Raw genomic sequence first — 18405 nt, forward strand, 5'->3', positions numbered from 1 at the left:
CTAACTCTTCCCTGGGTGCATTTCTCCCTTAAATTCATGTTTTCAACAGAATCTCGTAAAACACTGAGCAGCTGGATATGGTGACCACAATCTGCAGGAATGAAACTCTTACAAGTGATCAGGTCATCAAATCAGAGGTTTATTTCCGCACCTCAACAGGCTTCATCATTATCTTAACCACAGCACTGACTGCTGTTGGGAGGGGAAAAAACCCAATCTGCTAATCGTTTCGAGCAACGTAGCACTTAGCAGTTAAGGTGGACACTACAAATGCCAGCAACAACACTAAATAGTTCAGGCTTTTCCAGGTTCATGTGTATTGTACCCAATTAATGTAATATGATTTGTCACTGTAATGCTTCACACTACTGCAGAACCTCTAGCATGGTGATGCATGGCATGTACTGGGGCCTTTGGTAATAAAACAGGAGCGTATGTAATAATTAACACCAACAGTTGCCTAGCAAAAATTAGTGAGAACAGAAACTACACCCTGCAAAATACTATTATTCTCTTTTAACTACCTCTTTATTAAAGATGAAGGGAAGCAAGGCCACTTGCTACAGCTATAAGGCTGGACTGATGCTGACAGCAACCAATCCTATAATTTTGTTCATCCTCAGGAATTTTGATGTTTTCCACAGTGTTATCTCAGAACACAAAAACATCACATTATCAAGTGAAATATGGTGCTACGGTGAAGCAGGATGATTCTGCTGCTGTCAGACAGGAGAACAAACTGACACATCACCCCAGCACAATGTCATCTCTACGGCTGCTGCATCACATCCTCTAGGCATGGCTTAGAAAACAGGTACACACAACAGAAGAATCTCAAGATGCCAAAGATAAACACCACTGTACACACCATAATAAAAGTTTTCAGTGCTCAAGAGTAATAATTTTGCTGTCACCACTACACAAAATTTAGAGGGAGCCCATCTGGCATGCATTCCTAGCACAGACTTCAGTCTTCCACACCAACGTGTTCAAATCAAGGAATTTTATCAAGTACCAGATACATACAAATGGTGAAGATAAAAGCAGAACAAGTATTTTACTGTAAGTCAAGACCGAAGCAGCCATATCCCACACACAGAAACTGGAAGACCCCACTACCCCTTGCTCTCTGATCTGCTCATTTGCTTCAGCTGTCTCCACAAGACTATAATCTCCTGCATCTCATATATATAATAGGAAAGTTGGAGGCTGGAGATAACAATTAGAGTGAAGAAAACACAATTTAAGGTATACAGAGCTACTGGTATTTTTAAATGCTCTGAACTGAACTACGATTTTAATATTCTGTACCAAAACCAATCACATTCCCTCATTTGTACATCACTGAAATAAATACCGCAGTAGATATGCAGCCATTAAATCAGCACTAGTGTCTTCGAGTTCGGAAGAATTCTTAAAAAATAGGTGAAAAGCTACAAGAGTGGTAGAAGGGAAGGAAAACCTGCACTGCAATGGGACAGCAAGGAATTCAAATCTTTTCCCTGATGGAATGAGTTAAGGTAATGGGATTATTTTACCACTTCTCTTTAATGGGTGCTGATAATGAACCCTTCAGCCCAAAGGACAAAGCTATGATGGCTGGAAAACAAAACTAGACAAAAATTTGGAGTATTTTCAACTGTGTTGGGGGGTATTTCAGAACTGAAAGACTCGGTAGAATCTGCAATTATTCCCAGGTTTTAAAAATTTCTAATCCACATTGGGTATAGATGTTTTTAAGATGTGATTGTAAGTGGTTGAGCTTGTTTATCGCATTCCTTTCCAGTGAAACAGAAACAAGCTGCAATTCAAATTTGTGTTTAACAGAAACCTAATGAAAATGAAAACAGTCCCTTAAACACAGGTAGAGGCAAGCCGAGCAGGTTCCACAACAGTCAAGCAGCACAAACTCCATCTCTGGTACCTACACTGGTACCTTCTGTACCCCTTGCTCACCTTGCCATAGAAACAGATCTTTGAAGATGCTTCAAATGCAACAGCACCTGGTTTGAAGGATTTCTATGGAAAGTGTTGAGTGAGCACTCATGACGGCTTTAACCCTTTGAAATGTTACACTGGAATTACCTGTTTATGAGATTTGGCTCCAGTTGTCCCCCTAACCTTGTGAGGAAAGATGACGGCATTTAAGATTTTCCAAATAAAACTCCTGGCCAGGCTTTGAATCACCTTAGCTCACCAAGTGAAAAGATTAGGTGCTACTAAAAGCCCTAAGAAGAGCTGCTTGTACTCACCCAGATCTGACATTTTAAAATAAGAAGAGTTATTCTAAAATTAAGGAGTCAGAGAGAAAAGCTTTAAGGAAGAGATTAAAGGACTTTTTCCAGTAACAAAATCATAACTAATACAAATTTGCAGAAGCTGCAGCCCCAGCTGAAGCTGATAAAATTTAAGGCTGTCATTTGTCTCACTCAGAAGTGTCTGACGACTTTGGGTATCATCTCTAGAGCGAATGCATCCCCACCACAGCCACTGCCATCTTGATATTGAAAGCAAAAAGGGCTTCTCACTTGAATACAGTTTTGTGACACTTCCCATGATTTTGGTGGTTATTAGAACTCCTCAAAAATCTCTACCAGAATTTTCTCAGAAAGTGTTTTGGCTAAACAGGAAGGAAGGAAGGGAACAGGTCTTCTCCATCTTCCCACTGACAAGGAACTGAAGGGAGCTACTGAAAGTTGCTGTCAGCAACGGGAGCTCCCACTGCTCAGTAGAAATGTTTTATAATTAAACCATTTATTGTCACGGTAAAGTGCACAGTATTTGCTCTGCTGTAGGCACCTCTACAACAAGGGAAAGCTCTTGCTTTATTTTCATGCTTTTTGAAAGCATTTTTTTGGTCATTAAGCCAACCTTTCTTTTGAGTGCTCGAAGGGGATTTGCAATCAAGAACAAAGCGAAGCGGTTTTTCCCCAGCTGCATCACCTTCAAAATAAAGCATCTTTTCAGGCTCTAAAAGCTTGTGCTGCAGCCAGCTGATAAACTGAGCCCTGTGCCAAAAAGGATCTTCTAATTTGGTGCTGGAGAAAAGAAAATCACTGATTTCATACATCTCTGTGTGGGTACGATACAGGTGCAAAGAGCAGAGTAACTGCTATTCTGACAGCTCTTGGTCCAGCCAGAAGACAACATGGGTACAGGCTGAACGCCCTTTTGAGAAGCACATACAAAAATGCACTTCAGCTGCACTAAATTATTCAGATTAAGTTATCGTGACCACACAGTTCCCACAGGTTTGCACCCAAACCCACCATCTGGTGGCTTATCCCAAGAGGAGCTTGGCCAGGGCAGGTGCTGCTGAGTGAAGTGCCACAGAAGAGCCCCATCTGGGCATTCTTCCATCATAATAAAAACATGGCTAATCCAAGACCTTTTCTTCCCTAATCTCCAGAAGTGACTCATCTTCAGGTTGTCACACAAAAAGCGTATTCTAGAGTAACAGCTGCAAACCAGCTTTTTCTCTGCAACGTATCAAGTAGAAAAGCCCTAAATTCTTTCCAACAGCAGATTAAAGAAACCATTTCAATTGCTGATGCACAAGAAAGATCACAGATTTAACCTGAGCAGTCACATGCACTTGCAGCAGAAAACTAAACCCATACCTTAGTGCTTTAGGTTATGAGAACGGACATGAAGGTTATTCAGAATGAACCTGATCAGCAAAGAAGTTCAGGGTAAAAGGTCCATTTTTACTACTTGCAAAAAAACTCCACACTCTGAAGCCTGCTTCTTCCACTAGAGCACTTTCTCATACAACAGTGGCAATGCTGGACCACCTCCACCTCAAGAGGTCCAGAAAGCATAGAAGTTTGCATGAAGGAGGAAAAAAAAAAGTAAAAGTTTTCAGTCTGCATCACATCTCCAAACCCTACAAAGGCTCACAACAACCAGCCTAACTTGTGTTCGAGCAGTGCCTCTGCTTGGGTGGGACAAGCTGGTCCCCACACAGGTCATACTCTGCATACGCCTACAACACCAACCACTACAACCAGCTGCAACAGCCACGGACTGCACCACAGAGACCAAGCCCTCACGTCCCATACCAGGCTGGGCTGAGGAATGACATCTTCCTAATATTTACAGCATCGGCAACAGCCTTCTCCAGTGTTTTGTACTATATACTGTGAGGAATCACTACATACACAACGCTCTTGCATATCCACATTTATTAACCACCCTTATTTCCAGATGGGACTGGAATTGTGGAGTTTCTTCATGGCTGGCAGTACAAAAGGCATCAAGATGGGGCATCCTCCTGACATGAGGCAGTCGCTGCTCCTGCAGGGATATCCACCTGCCCTTCCTGCCCTGTGACCTAGCTACAAAGGCAAAATTTAGGGGCATTCATTAACAAAAAGGAAAAAAAAAAATCTGAATTAAAGAGTAGTAATTCTTTCCCCTTCAGACCTATTTTTTTCATGTACTTTCACCAGTATGACCACCTGCAGGAGTCCTACACAACATGAGATGTGACAAACAGACATACCCTTCTCAATAGGTCTTGCTCCTTAATGTAGCTGTCTTCCATAACCATCCTCTCACTGTTGGCTTTCTCAAGCTTCAGCCGGAGGTGCCCCACCTCTTCTTGCAAGCTCACAAGCTGGCTGCTGTCACCCCACTGGCTCTGCTGATATTGTGCCAGTTCCTTCTTCAGCTTTTCCACCTCAGAGGAGTAGGATGACATAAGCGTAGAGAGCTGTTCATTCAGAAGTTTGTATTCCTTGTTCTGCAGCCAACATCCCCAAAAGAAGAAAGACATACCATAAGCAAGATCAATGCATGCACCTGATGCACTACAAAAGTAACTGTTAAAAATCCTTGAACATGGTGGGTAATAAACTTCCAATAACAAACATTTCCAGGAAAATGCTAAAAGCTCAAGACAATTCCAAACTGTGACAAAAGCTCAATAATATTTTGGTAACAATTATACAAGCATTTGTTAAATTGATGTTAATTTAAATTTTAAATAAACCTTGAAGCAAAGGCAAACAATGCTTGGTAGCGGCTGGCAACCAAACCAAAAATCCTACTTATATTACAGCTTCCACACAATGTTGCTTAATGCAATTGGTTTGCAATTTTTTTTTGTCTGTAACGTCAGGTTTGCAGCTTATCCTTTTATTCCTGTCTCCTAGGCCTGCAGGAACCTGGGGTGACAATGAGTTGTAGCATAATTGCAGCCTCGAGCACAAAAAGCTCCCTAAATCCCAGCTTTAAGCCATGTGCCAGCTCAATCACCTCTTTATTTGCTCAGATTTTCCCTTTTAAAGCACTTAGCAAGGATTTGCTCCCAAGGTTTGAGACCTTAAAATTCAGCAGCCTCATTTGATTTTTCTGTGGTTCAAATCAAAGTCAATGGGGACTACACAGTGACTAATAAAACAGCATCATTATTAACCAGCCCCAGAAACGACATTCACAACAGACCAAGAGCTTCAGTAAAGAGCCTACGACATAGCTTTGATAACTTTAGGGAGACAATCATGAGAGCAAATGAAGTGTTTTGCAACGTATAGTCTGGTTTTTAGAGTTCCCTTTCTGAAAGCTTTTAATACAGCTTTAAAGATCGGGGCTCCTATCACTCACTGTACAACAGATTCAAAAGGCTTTCCTTTCTTGAATGGGGCTTTGGTAGATACTTTACTTATGTATCACAGATACCAGTTTGGGCCTTTCTTGGTCTTGCTGGAAAACATTTGACAAGAGTTCATTGTTCAGACCAGGTAAGTGTCACAGTAGTCTGTTAACTTTTTTTTTTTTTTTTTTTTTTTTTTAACAAGTGACTTTTTACAAGGGCATGTAGCAATAAGACAAGGGGGAATGGTTTTCAACTGAAAAAAGGAAGATTTATCCTGGGTACTGGGAAGGAATTGCTCCCTGTGAGGGTGGGAGGCGCCGGCAGAGGCTGCCCGGGGCAGCTGTGGGTGCCCCGTCCCCGGCAGTGCCCACGGCCAGGCTGGGGCTGGGACCCACCTGGGCTGGGGGGAGGTGGCCCTGCCCGGGGCAGGGGGTGGGACTGGGTGGGCTTTAAGGTCCCTTCCAACCCAAACCATTCGGTGAGTCTATGAACTCAGCCTTTCACTGTTTCTCAGAGCTCTAGTAACCAGCATTGTTACACCAGCTCATGTGAAAATGCTCCTTCCGTCCTGAAGTTTTTAGCTGATGTGGAGGCCAAGATAAGCTGAAGTGAATAAGCCAGAAGTCAAAAGTCTTAAGACACAAATGTATCATTTTAAAAAGTCAATGGACTAGGGAAGTCCTCATTTATAGCTTTTGACTGGTCAGGATGAGCAGAAAAGGTGCAAAGTCACACATCCTGAGATGCAGCTTCTTCCTCCAAGACGTTCACCGGAGTCAAGTAAGCAAGAGAAAGTTTCAATGAAAAAAAAAAAAAAAAGGTATGATCTATCTCTGTGATAGGGTCAAAGGCTCCCAATAGCTCCTGTACAACAGAGTTAGTTTTCAAAGAATTTTATAGCCTAGAAAAAAAAAAGAAAAAAACCCCATGAAAGTAGATAATTTTATCTTCTAGGTCTACACAGCTTCTTCCAGACCAGACAGGCCCCTGTACAAATGCATGGTGAGTGGGCAAATACCAAAATCCCCACCCATACTCTGGATTAGTCTCTTAGATTCCTAATGTGGCTCACAGGACTATTTCTTCTACTACCACACTGACCATCCTTGTGGCCCCTCTACAGGTGACCTCCCGAAGCACACCACTCTCCCTGCAGTCTCAGCACTCTGAAGCAAGATAAAGACATCTCAAATGGAAAAACAAGTAAATAAGGGATATTAACATCTTTTCCTTTGCTCCTTGTAAAGAATTATTAGTGAACATAAAAATTCAGCATTCATACAGTATTAAGGACTTAGTATTTCTGCATGACTGAAGACATTTCCAAAGAGAACCATTCAGAGAGAAAAGCTTTATAGAGAATGGCAATAATCATTCTGGTTCATGAAACTCTGCTGCTTCCCCCAGTCTCTGCTCATTTTCCGACACACAACGTTTCATGGCTTTGTGTCCCAAGGTTTATGTATATAATTTTAAGCATCAGCCAACTGAGATTTCAACCCAGATACAAGACAAATGCACAGGAATATTTTTTCTTGTTATAGGCTGCTAGAGACAGGAGAGAGCATTTAGTGTCTCATACCAAAATGGCTGGTCTCCATTGCAGCTGGAGGTTGCTCCACAGACTCCACTAAACCTGAACTTGCTTTATCTTAAATCATTATCCAGCCTAGCACAGCTATGACAGTCCCGGTTCCAACCCAGGCTCTGCGAAGCAATCTAGAGTTTATTTTGCAGAGACAACAACTTCATCACTGCTGGTACCCAAACTAGCTTTAGTCACAATAAACACTCCCAGAGATACTGCCGCTTGCAGAGACAGTGTGGGGAGCTCACTGTGAGTCTAATTATTGGCTGCGTGAACACAACACTAAATTAGGTAACAGCCTTAAAAGCGTCTCACACAGCTACAACACACACATTCACAGAAACTCACTTAACTGAAAAGAGGAAAAAAGAAAAAAGTGGCCCAACATGGATAGATAAAAGTGGTCCAGTATGGATATTTTGCAGCAAAACAGATTTAAACCTTTCTCGTGTGTGCAAAAAATACATCACCTGATTCAGAAACTGCATTAAATAGGCCCAGTTACGGATACTAGAGTGCATGAAGCTGACATACAATAATAGGTTTTAATCTTTTTAAAGAAAGATCTTCTCTTCCCCAGGGGCACAGGGAGTATCGCATCTCTCTACTCACGCATGAGTTAAAGCAGCTGCAATGGAAGCATTTCTTTCATGGCTAGTCAGAAAACGATACAACTGCTGCTCTCCAGGTTACCTGCAGATTTTTTTTTCTTACAAATTTCACTGGCATTTTGAAAGGTTGTGTTTATGGATTAGTGAGGACTGAAATAAAGATATTTCTGGGAAATGACGGTGCAACAAATTCACTGCTGCCAGAAAAAAACTCAGTGTACTGAAAGGAAATTCCACTAGAACAGCACTTCTTATTAGCACTTCCAAAGCATCCCAGGGAAACCTGTCAGTCTTGAAACAAGGGTTGAAATTATCTCACTGGACAGACTACAGCGAGTAATACAGAGCAGTAATTCTTTCCTGCAGAAGTTACACACAAAGCAGCAAACTCCTTTAAAATGGTCTGTGCAGAGATCAAGACAAGCTCCAGCCCATTATTTCTGCCTACTTAAAAGCTCTTGATGCCTCCTTCCCTAAAGTAGAGCTTTCTGCTGCTTTCGTAAGTCCCAACAGGAAAGCCAACATTAACCAAAGATTGTTTTTTCTTTATTGTTCCACCCCTGCACTTTTCCTAGCAGTAAATCAGTAAATGGCAAGGAATTGGGGGGGGGGGGGGGGGGGGGGGGGGCGATCAAAAAAATTAATACTGCTGCTCCACTGCCAATTCCAGCAGACAGCAGACCTAACACTGATGCTCACGCTCATTGCATGACTTCAGCTCAAATACCTGGACCTGAAATGACTCATCCCAATTAATCCAACCGAATACCCTCCAGATGAAGGGTCATATCAAACAGGTTTCTAATATATAAAGAAAACCTTACGCTCAACATTTTCCATTCCTAAGCTATGGCTTGTCTGCAAAATCTAAGGATGCAATCAGGCATTTTAAATTGAAACACTGCGGTTTCAAAGTCAGACTCTACTGCGGTACACACTTTGCAGCCAATTAATACAGCAATGAAAGCAGCCAGCAGTAATGCAAATCCCTGGGTGTCTTGACTCTGCAGTATCTGAGCCAACGCAGAGTCATTTCTCATCATTTTCACGGCAGGAACTCTTGTGTCATACATACACATAGGGATGGGAGAGATTTAAGGCAGCAAGGAAACCAAGTGTGATATATAAGCATCCCTGTCAACATCCCATATAGACTGGTAAACTACGATTGCCAATAACTGGTATTACAGATAACTAGGTCTCCTGACTTACAGAGAACGTTTCTCTTGCCCGTAAAAAGGCTGTTTAAGGATACAGGTGGATATGAATTTCCCCACTGATACTGGTGGATACAATGGGGCCCTATTCAGCTTTTCTTATACTCATCCCTGAAATCTTTGTACAGCACTGGGAAGGAATATAGAGGGTATTTATCAGAGTAACTTGTACACGTTAGTAGGTGGGAAAACCCTCCTACATGTGTAATCAAACTATTATTCTGCAGCTCATTAATGACAAGCAGCAATTGATGAAGACCTCTCTGTGGTCAAGTAGTCACAGTAAGACCATCAAGTCACTCGCACAGGCATCTGTCGCTTCCATGGTACCATCTCACCCCTGATCAAGGCTTACTTCTGCACAGTTGTTATGTCTAGTAACACAAATATGCTCAAACTACTTTGCAAAGCGAGTATTCCCCCAATTTACTGCTGACCTTCTAAGTAACATGACTCCTAAGACATACAGTTCAGTAAAAGAAAAAAACTGTGGCAGACACTGCATCCTCAGTGCTTGCAAAGCAGAAAGCACAATGGAACAATCCAGCCCAAAGCTTGTTTGACATTGGGATCTCACATGGAGCTGGCCTGGGTTTTGAAGCAACACCTTTCAAAACTGCCATTTTACCTTCCTCTTCTGAGTTCTTCTGGGCAGTTCTCACAACAATTACAATGCAGCGCTTGCAGCTTACTGAGCAAGCTCTTCAGACAAGGTGGAGACCCAAGATCCAAGTGCATCTGCACTTCCACGGCAGTGTCCCTTACAAATGGCTGGCCAGCAGTAGCAGAAGGCTACCATGACATCCTTCCTAGACATCATAGGAAGATAAAATCCTTCCTGAGAAGGACAACAGAAGAGAGGCAAAGCTGAAGCAGGAGCATGCTTGTCCCAGCACAGCTCAGGACGTACCTGCTCTTCGATCTTCCTTTGAAGCTGGACCACCTTGTTCTCCATGCCAATGTTGAGCTTCTTCAGGTGCTGGGCTGATCGGGCCTCAATCTTCAGCGCCTTTAGCTCCCGCCTGGCCTTCATGCGCCGGTAGTAGCACTGCAGAACAATGGTAGCATCCCTGACCCGGCGGAAGCGAGTGCGGGCCAGCCAGCCACGGGTGTACTTCTGGAGGATGGTGGCTTTGTGCTCTGCGAGGATCTACAAAACACAGGTAGAAACGGGACAATCAAAGGAAAAAGTCACCTGTAAAGGTAGCAGCAGCCCTAGCTTGGTTGCGACGTGGCACTCAGCACTTCCCAATCTGCCTTTGAAAGGGCTTCTCCTCCAAGAAGGAATGTCCTGGTAGGTACAGGGGGCGACGGCGGGAGATAGAGACTGTTCTTTCACATCCTCTTTCATAGATGGGAAGAACTGCTTCAAACCCCACTCCTGGGGGGTTTCTCTAGTCACTGTGCTCAACTGATGCAGGCAAGACACATCCAGTCCTCCCTTAGGAGCCATGCTGCTCTTTTTAGAGTCAGGCCAGAGAAATGGGGGATATGAGCCTGGCTGGCAAGCAGAAGACTCAATGGGGATGGGGGACATCTTGGCTCAAGTGGGACCAGTACTCAGACCCATGAGATCCACAGCTAGCAGAATAAATAGCCATTAACAGATGCACCAACACTTAGCAATAAGTTTACTGTCCCTTCAGCATCAGATATAACTCAAACCAGAACAGGTTTGTAGATTTTTTTCCCCTGTGTCGCACCCCTGTATTATGATAATTTGTACTGCAGATAAACACTGCCCCAGTGGGATTTCTTACCATGCAAATAACCTCCAAATAAAATCCTCAAGTCCTGTCCTTTCACTACAGTCTGCAGCCAGTTCTCTTGCATGATTCAATTTCTACAGACTTTTATCTGGTTTTGTGAAAAGGCTGGTACTTTTGCATTCAATTTCTCCCCAAAAATTTACAGCAATCTTTTCAGTAGGTGGTGGTTTAATTCCTTCCTCTAAAACTGAAGGCTGAATATTAAGAGATACAACCAGCATGCTGCTAATAATTTTAAGTTGATTTATGCTGCAGTATTGTGAGGAAAGAAATCGCAGGAGAATTTACGGATTACCAGACACTTTGCTGTTGTAAGTTTGGAATAAGTTGTCTCAAAAAAGATAACATATCAGCTTCTCTTACAAATCCTTTGTTTCACCCTAAGGTTTTCTTTGCACTTACAAATTTTAGTTCAGAATAAAGGGATTTTGTGAACTCAGGATGCACTAGGAGTTACTCTGTAACGAGCTTCATATGTCTCCAGCCCTGGCAGTCTTAGATGGAAAACACTGGGGGTACCCAAAGAGCTAGAAGAAACCCTACTGAATTGCCTTGAGGCCGACTGCAGCCTTACAGCAAAGTCTTGGTGGGCACAAGGCATGCCCTGACCCCACGGAGCATCACCTGCAGCCCTGCATCTGTTGCTGAGCATGCACGTGAACCAACACCAATGTCCAACACCTGTATCTGGGTGCTCCGGAGATTAAGGATGTTCAGATTTGAGAGGCCTGAACTTCAGCCAACTTCTACACCTCGTTAAGATTTTGCATTGCCTTAGACAGTTTAAATGCTGGACCGGCTGTCTCCCCTGCAGAGGCTTCCGATTTGAAAAACAGATGCTGAAAAAGCAGCAGCAGCACTAATTCCTGATCAGCAGTATCCAGATGCACTGTTTCAGAGGACAACCTTGTTCTCTCTGATGGGTTACATGGAGTCCAGGTAACCTCCATCATCTCCAGGAACAGGCTCTCGGCTCATTGTGCCTCTGATATTCTCTGAGTATTCTCGTGACTACATCTAGGCAGAAATTCAGGTAACTACCAAAACAAGGCTGGACCTGAGGAGTAGACAGAAGGTTCCCCAAAGCTGTTTTCATTTTCCTGACAGGCAGTTTCTCACTGTATCACTTGCTGTCATCAACCTTTAATTCCTTGCTTTCAGCTCCTGGTCCAACACAGAATACTAAGTGGTTAGAACTAATTAAAAAGGGATTTATATCAATAAATAACTTGATACCTTCCATGACAGGCCCTACTGGTCTTCCCACCATACTAGAAACAGCACTGGCAGCACAGCTCAGACACAAATTGGGGTTACCAAGGAGGTTTTTGCTGAGTATGAGTTAGATCAAATGACATTTCCAGATTTGCACAGTGCCTCCTGGCAGCCGAATGACTAATTTAATTTAGCTGCTCCACTGAGGTGCTGCTGCCAAAATCTTTTTTTCTTGCACTGCTTTAAATGGCAATGCTTGCCGTCACCACGTGCTCTCCAGAAACACCAGAGGGCTGTCGGCTTTGTAAAACATCAAAACAGCCGCAATAAATACACCACCGTGCTATGCCAGTGGAGGTAAATATAAAGGCTCTTCCTACCCTTCTCTAACGCAAAGATGCTCCATGGAGTTGTACCTTGTGATAAATCCTCCTGACAAACATGCCCCGAGCAAAAGCCTGAATGGTGATGGTTGCAGTGCGGACCCTCTGGAAAGCTCGGAGGATCTGCAGCATTCGGTACTGCTTCTGGAAAATGATGGCAGCTCTCGTCCTTCTCAGGTGCTCAGCCAGTCTGCAAAGCACAGAAAAGAGATTAGGGGTAAAACTAAACTCCCCTTCTTTCCGTTGTAGTAAGTTTTAAACTGGGCAGAAAGAAAAACCTTTTGCCCAGAAGTAGCTTGACAGTATTCAAAACAGACCATCCCAGCAACAGGGTTGAGAAAAGAGCAGCTGATAGCATGTCTGCCAGAATTATGGGAACACGCATGCAATCAGCGTCCATGGCACCCAGGAGCACTGGGATCAGAAATCAACACACCTCATGACTCCTAAACAGCATTAAACCCAAATATTTCCCCACTTTTCTCTTGGTTTGATCTCTCTGCCTTACATGCTTCAGCCAAACAGTGTCCAGGTTGGCTCCATCACTTCCCTAACTATAAAAAGCAAGCATCACGCAGGGTATCTACCAACTCAGTGAAAACGGCAGCAAATTGATTTGACATTTAAACCAGTGTGCACTGGTTTGGCAACATTCATGAGCAGAGCCTGAAGCAACTCGACAGAGTAAATAATAAGGGATGTGGTCAATTCCATGCCATGTTGCTCCCCATTCTCCAACTGAATTCATGTTCAATTTGCTGTTACACTAGTTAATATATGTCCATAAAACCTCCATTTGATTTGGTAATTAGCTCATTTTGCTGAATTTATGATTCATTTACTGCTCTCAGCATGAGGCATCATATAGATACTTGATCCACCTCGATCAAAACTAAAGAGCCATATAGGATTGGTTTATATATTCTTATTGTCAAGGCTAATGGTTTCTCATTAGAACCCACTGAACTAGAGCTTACAGAAGAGGACAAGCGATGGTCTGTTTCCAAAAAGAGGAGAAAGCAGTTATTTAGATGACATCCATCCCTACAAAACCCGCACAAAGATGAGAACTGAAAAAAATCACACTGAAGAAACACTGCAGCACGTGGTTTTGGCACATCTGTTTCCAACCACTCTTTTAGCTCGTACACCATCACTTCAGCATCACCAGGGATTCCTCCTCCCCTCCTTAGAAGGATGGATGGCTGATGCGAAGTCAAATATAGAGTCCAAGCCTGTAAGTATGCGTGGAGAGCCCACGGGAGGGGCAGTTAATCACCGACTCTCCCTTTTTCTTAACCATCCTCTCACGGCTTAGGTATCACCTGCCTTATCTTCAAGTCAGCTATAAGACTGCGAGAGGGACCTGCAGCCACCAGCCTAGAGAAGTACCTAAACTTCCAAGGACAAGAAAACCCTGTGCTTATTTGTGTCAAATAAGCTTTGCTTATTTGAGATCTTCACATCCCTGAATTCCTTCACAAGCACAACACCAAAAATCCAGCTAGCATCTCTGATGTTCATTCCAAGGATTTCCTCTAAATCGTACTGTATTTTGGAAGAACATGGAAGTTCTTCACCTTTAGTCGCTTCAATAATTGATAGAAATAGATATTCATTCAGCAATCAGGAGTGAAGAAGTGACTGTGCAGGAGCCTTGTAGCATAGTGGCAGCACCTGTTATTGCCCACGTGCAAGCAGAGTTAATTGGGCTTGCAGATCAGGCAGAAGTACTTCTGATGGGCAGATGCTGACTCAGAGCAAGGGAGAACATTGCTGTTCAAAACCAAACAACATAGCTCACACACCACAGCTTCTTTGAGCAGAAAACAAGAAGGGAAACAAATCTGAAAGGACCCACATCTACTCCTACCTGTGAATTGCCCAAAGCCAGCCTGGCTAGATGCAAGAGAACGGCAGTGTTTGACACCAATATGGGGCACAAGATGCAAGGTGAGCTGTGTGTTGGGATGCTATTACATTACACCAACCCCACATCTCCTACTAGCAGTAGCACTCTCCAGTACAGCACTCTCTACAGAAATCCCAATGAGCCACTGACACAAGGTAGCTTCAGGTTCCTGCACACAGAGAGTTAAACATCGAGCTCTATTACTCTGTACTGTAAATAGCCCCATCGCCAGCAATTTGGACTGATTTTTCTCGTTACAAAGAATACAGTAAATCAGTTCTGAGAACTCCCCTGGGATACCAAGGAGGCACAAACTTGGTCCTTGCAGAAGAGGAACACATACCAACTAGGCAAACTGCTCCCTGGCTGATCCAAACACCCTTTGCCAAAGGAAGTCCCAGAAAAATATCAGTTCTGTGAAACTCTTTCACCTAAACTCCTCAGAGTACTTTAGTCATCTGATTATAACCTAGTTGCCTATGTTATAACCCTGGCCCAGCACCTAGAAATTAAATTAATACCAATATGAAATCAGTTTGAGGCAAAGAAATTTCATCTTTTGCCCCCAAATAAAGCTGGAGAGAGTGGTCAGGAACGAGTCCCGACTTCAGCACAGAAACTTCCACCACAGTAGTACCTACATGCACAATATGGGTCTTGTTTTCACAGGGCTGAAAGGCAACACCCCATGCAGAGCATTTTCAATGCTTCTCACATGAAACCTTAAGTTTAAAGTCTATGAGATGGAACAGATTGAAAACACAAAGTACCCAAAAGCATTTTTCCACTTGACCTCCGAGCTAGCTCTTCCTCAGAGGGCTTCCCAGGACCCACCTCCGTGCCAGGTGCCCACGCGTGTAGCACTGGATGACGATTGCAGCTTGTCTCAGCCTTTTGTACTTGACCCTCTGCAGCCAGCCCCTCACCGTCTTCTGAATCATGATTGTGGCAGCCCTGAACTTAACTGCTCGAAGTTTCTCCAGATATGCCACCTGGCCTGCACGGAAAAAGATCTTGGTACGTCCAAACTGGAACTTGTCTGGATCCTTTTCAAAAACATAAAGGAAACTAAATTTAATTAAGGCAAACATTTATTTTTTTTTCAGTCTATGCTGCTCAGTAGACACATATTAAAAAAAAACACTTTGAACCAAATTTATCAGCTCAGCTCACATCTCTTCTTAATTAGGTGATGAAGATATTATTAGATTCCAAACAACTTAAGCTTCTATATACCAACTGAGGAATGCAGCACTAGGATTCAGTCTTAAGTTTGATACACTTAGACAAATTTTGAATGTTTTTGGGGGTTTGGGATTTTTTGTTGGGTTGTTTTTTTTTAGTTAAATAGAGCAATGTGATGCCAGATAGTTCTTTCTCAAAAAGATTAAGGCTTACATCTCCAAAATCATACAAGCACTCTGGCTCTGTAGCTAAGGGAAACACTTGGTGCATACAGAGAACGACTTTTGCAGAGGAACTCAATTGAGTAAATTCCTCAAAATCCCACAAGGAGAACAAGAAATCAAAAATTACAACCTGGCTAAAGTGCTGTGCGCATTCTGGGCTGGTCAACAGCGAGAAACTTTTGTATGCATATTTGCAATTTTAAAATAATGCACAAGTCTGAGCAGTAAGGTTTTGCTGAGGAGAGGTGGCAAAGACTCCTTATTTGCTTAAGGGAAAAAAAGTCCCAATCTATGGGATGCTTTTTCTGCACATTAATAGCTATTAAAAGTCTCCCACATATCAAGATAGGGCATTTATTGCTTTTTTCTCTTACTCATTTGTGCAAAGAGCCATTTAATGACTGACTAAGGTTCCTGGTTTTGTCCAAAGCTGGACCTCTAAAATGTGCTCCAGCTCCAGCTAGCCAAAACCAGAAGGAGGGGTTGGGGGGATGTATTTTCTAAATGTGGCCCGTTGTTCACATACAGTCAGTGATAGTTCTGGACTTCTCCAGCACTGAAATGGCACACTCAGCTTGACTGCAATCAAGAGAACCCATGTCATGCTTCCTCTCGGCTACACCCTTACAAGACTATCTCACTTTGGAAAAAGCCCCAAGCTGCCTACACTGAAGAAACACCTGCACAAGTAGCAGGTAAAGCAGGAGCAGGAAGAGCAATTCAGATCACATCAATGCCACAAGCTTCCATGCTGTAAGAATCATTGCCAAAGATCTGGTCCCAGCTCACCGTAATGAGGTCTTCCAACAGGGTCTGGCAGATCTGCTTCTTGTCATTCTTAGAGAGGTCTCTCTCTTTCATCAGAACACGGTACCTATTGAAAAAGTCATGGTAGGACCATCTGAAAGCAAAGAATACACAGGATTAGTCTGCATGCTGGGCATTATTTCCTTAAAATAAAGCATTTGGAGTCACAGAGGACTCAAAATATGAAACTCATATACTGAGGGATCTCTCACCACCACCCTCAGTATGGAACAAAGCCACCTGAAAGAAGTCTGGTCACCCAAAAGCTGCCCCCAGTCTCAGCCCTCCCCTGCCACCAAGTGACCTTATCAGTGCATTTCTAGCCTGGAACAGAAAGGCCACAGACCACCTTGTTTTCACTCCTGATGTCCTTCCCAGGCTGCTGCATTTTACCAGTCAAATGCAACAACGCTGTTCCCTTCAGAAAGGATATGCTAAATTGAAGATATCACGGATCTCCTGAGATGGCAAATAAAATTTTAAAAGAAATTTTGATAAGATGATAGAGAATGGATCAAATAGAAACTCTTCCTTGTTTTGCTTTTCCAAACTCTGCTGAATATTAATCTGAATCAATTAATTCACTAATCACTCCATGCTGAGGTCTGTCGCTGACACCCTTAAAAACCAAGACTCCGAAAAGACAAAGCAGCTACCTGGAAGATGCCTCACCATCACCAGTAGTCAAGCTTCCAAACACACAACAGTACTTGCAGGAATTGGAGTATTGCTAGGAAATATCATCTCCTGCTGCTACTGTTAGATGTGGAGCCTGCAGACCAGATCCTGAAATTGGTTCAGCATCTGCCAAGTTTCAACCTCCTCCAAATGAACACAGTGAGTTATGAACCCCTCAAAACCCTGAGTTTTTAATTAAAACACTAGCCATGTCCAGCAATGTCAAGTACGGCCACTGTTATTTCAAAAAAACACACAGAACAAATGTCAGAGGAAGACAGAAGAAGATTACAAATATTTTTACTTCTGCCTTCACTCAACTAAACCATCTGTGAGCCTGATCCTCACCCACATGGATGTTCTGGCAGCCAAAACTGTATGAAAAGGAGCCATAGAAACATGTCATCCTCTGCCCAGCAGCCCCACACATGCCTTTATTTTTGTGTTATTAAACCAATTCTTCCACTTCCAGAGACAGAGAGGGTAAAGAAAGACAAAACAAATTGCAATGGGCCACAGTGATGCTTGTAATGGGTCCTTACACTTGCCTAGTTTGCAGTGGTGGGGCTGGGTGAGATGTCACACCACCCGAACAAAGAAAAAAATAAAAAACCCCAACTGCTAAGAATTGGGAAGTACCACACAATTCCTGCATGGACACACAGCACCCAGGACACCACTTGCAAAGATATATGGGAATGGCAAAGACTAGAAAGAGTCCTTAGCATTGCACTTGAAGCAATGCAAGGTAAGGTGGAGGGCTCCTGGAGACAGGAGCAAGGACAAAACTGTAATCAGAGGACTTCCCATGGTCAGAGTAGCTCCCAAGTAGCCAGATTTAGTGATGATTTCACCCCTGTCTACATGGGCTAGCCCTGGGGCTGGACAGCCAAGGCTACCCACCCTTCAAATAACTAAAAGTACTGGATTATCACCCTGAAAAACCCAACAAAAACCTGCAAGGGGGAGCTCTCTCTGGGGAGAGGTACAGAAAAACTAAGCACAAAGATTACATGCAAGACTACAGGCTTGTGGCATGTAGGGTTTAAGCTTTAATGTGCTTTCTCTTTGCTTCTAGGTGCCTTGGATTTGTAATTACATTTCCCATTTTGTACCTGCAACCTCATCCTTTCGCACTGTGCAAATAAAACCCACGTTCATTTTAAGCACATCTGAGGCTTACGCAGCTCCAAGTCAAACCCAAATGAAATGGGAGA

At 43.2% G+C, this 18405-nt stretch overlaps 1 protein-coding gene across 2 annotated transcripts in view; it reads right to left on the reverse strand.

Moving 5' to 3' along the window:
• MYO5B (myosin VB) overlaps positions 1-18405 on the reverse strand; it is a 147839-nt gene that overhangs the window by 33217 nt on the left and 96217 nt on the right. For both annotated transcript variants that reach the window (XM_056323651.1, XM_056323650.1), the window contains exons 18-22: positions 16493-16604; positions 15129-15340; positions 12416-12572; positions 9926-10165; positions 4505-4744 (exon numbers count right to left, since the gene is read on the reverse strand). In XM_056323651.1, coding sequence (XP_056179626.1) covers positions 4505-4744; positions 9926-10165; positions 12416-12572; positions 15129-15340; positions 16493-16604 — 961 coding nt within the window. The remainder of the gene's footprint in view (positions 1-4504; positions 4745-9925; positions 10166-12415; positions 12573-15128; positions 15341-16492; positions 16605-18405) is intronic.

This window comes from Falco biarmicus, chromosome Z (genome assembly GCF_023638135.1).
Source record: "Falco biarmicus isolate bFalBia1 chromosome Z, bFalBia1.pri, whole genome shotgun sequence".
NCBI lineage: Eukaryota > Metazoa > Chordata > Aves > Falconiformes > Falconidae > Falco > Falco biarmicus.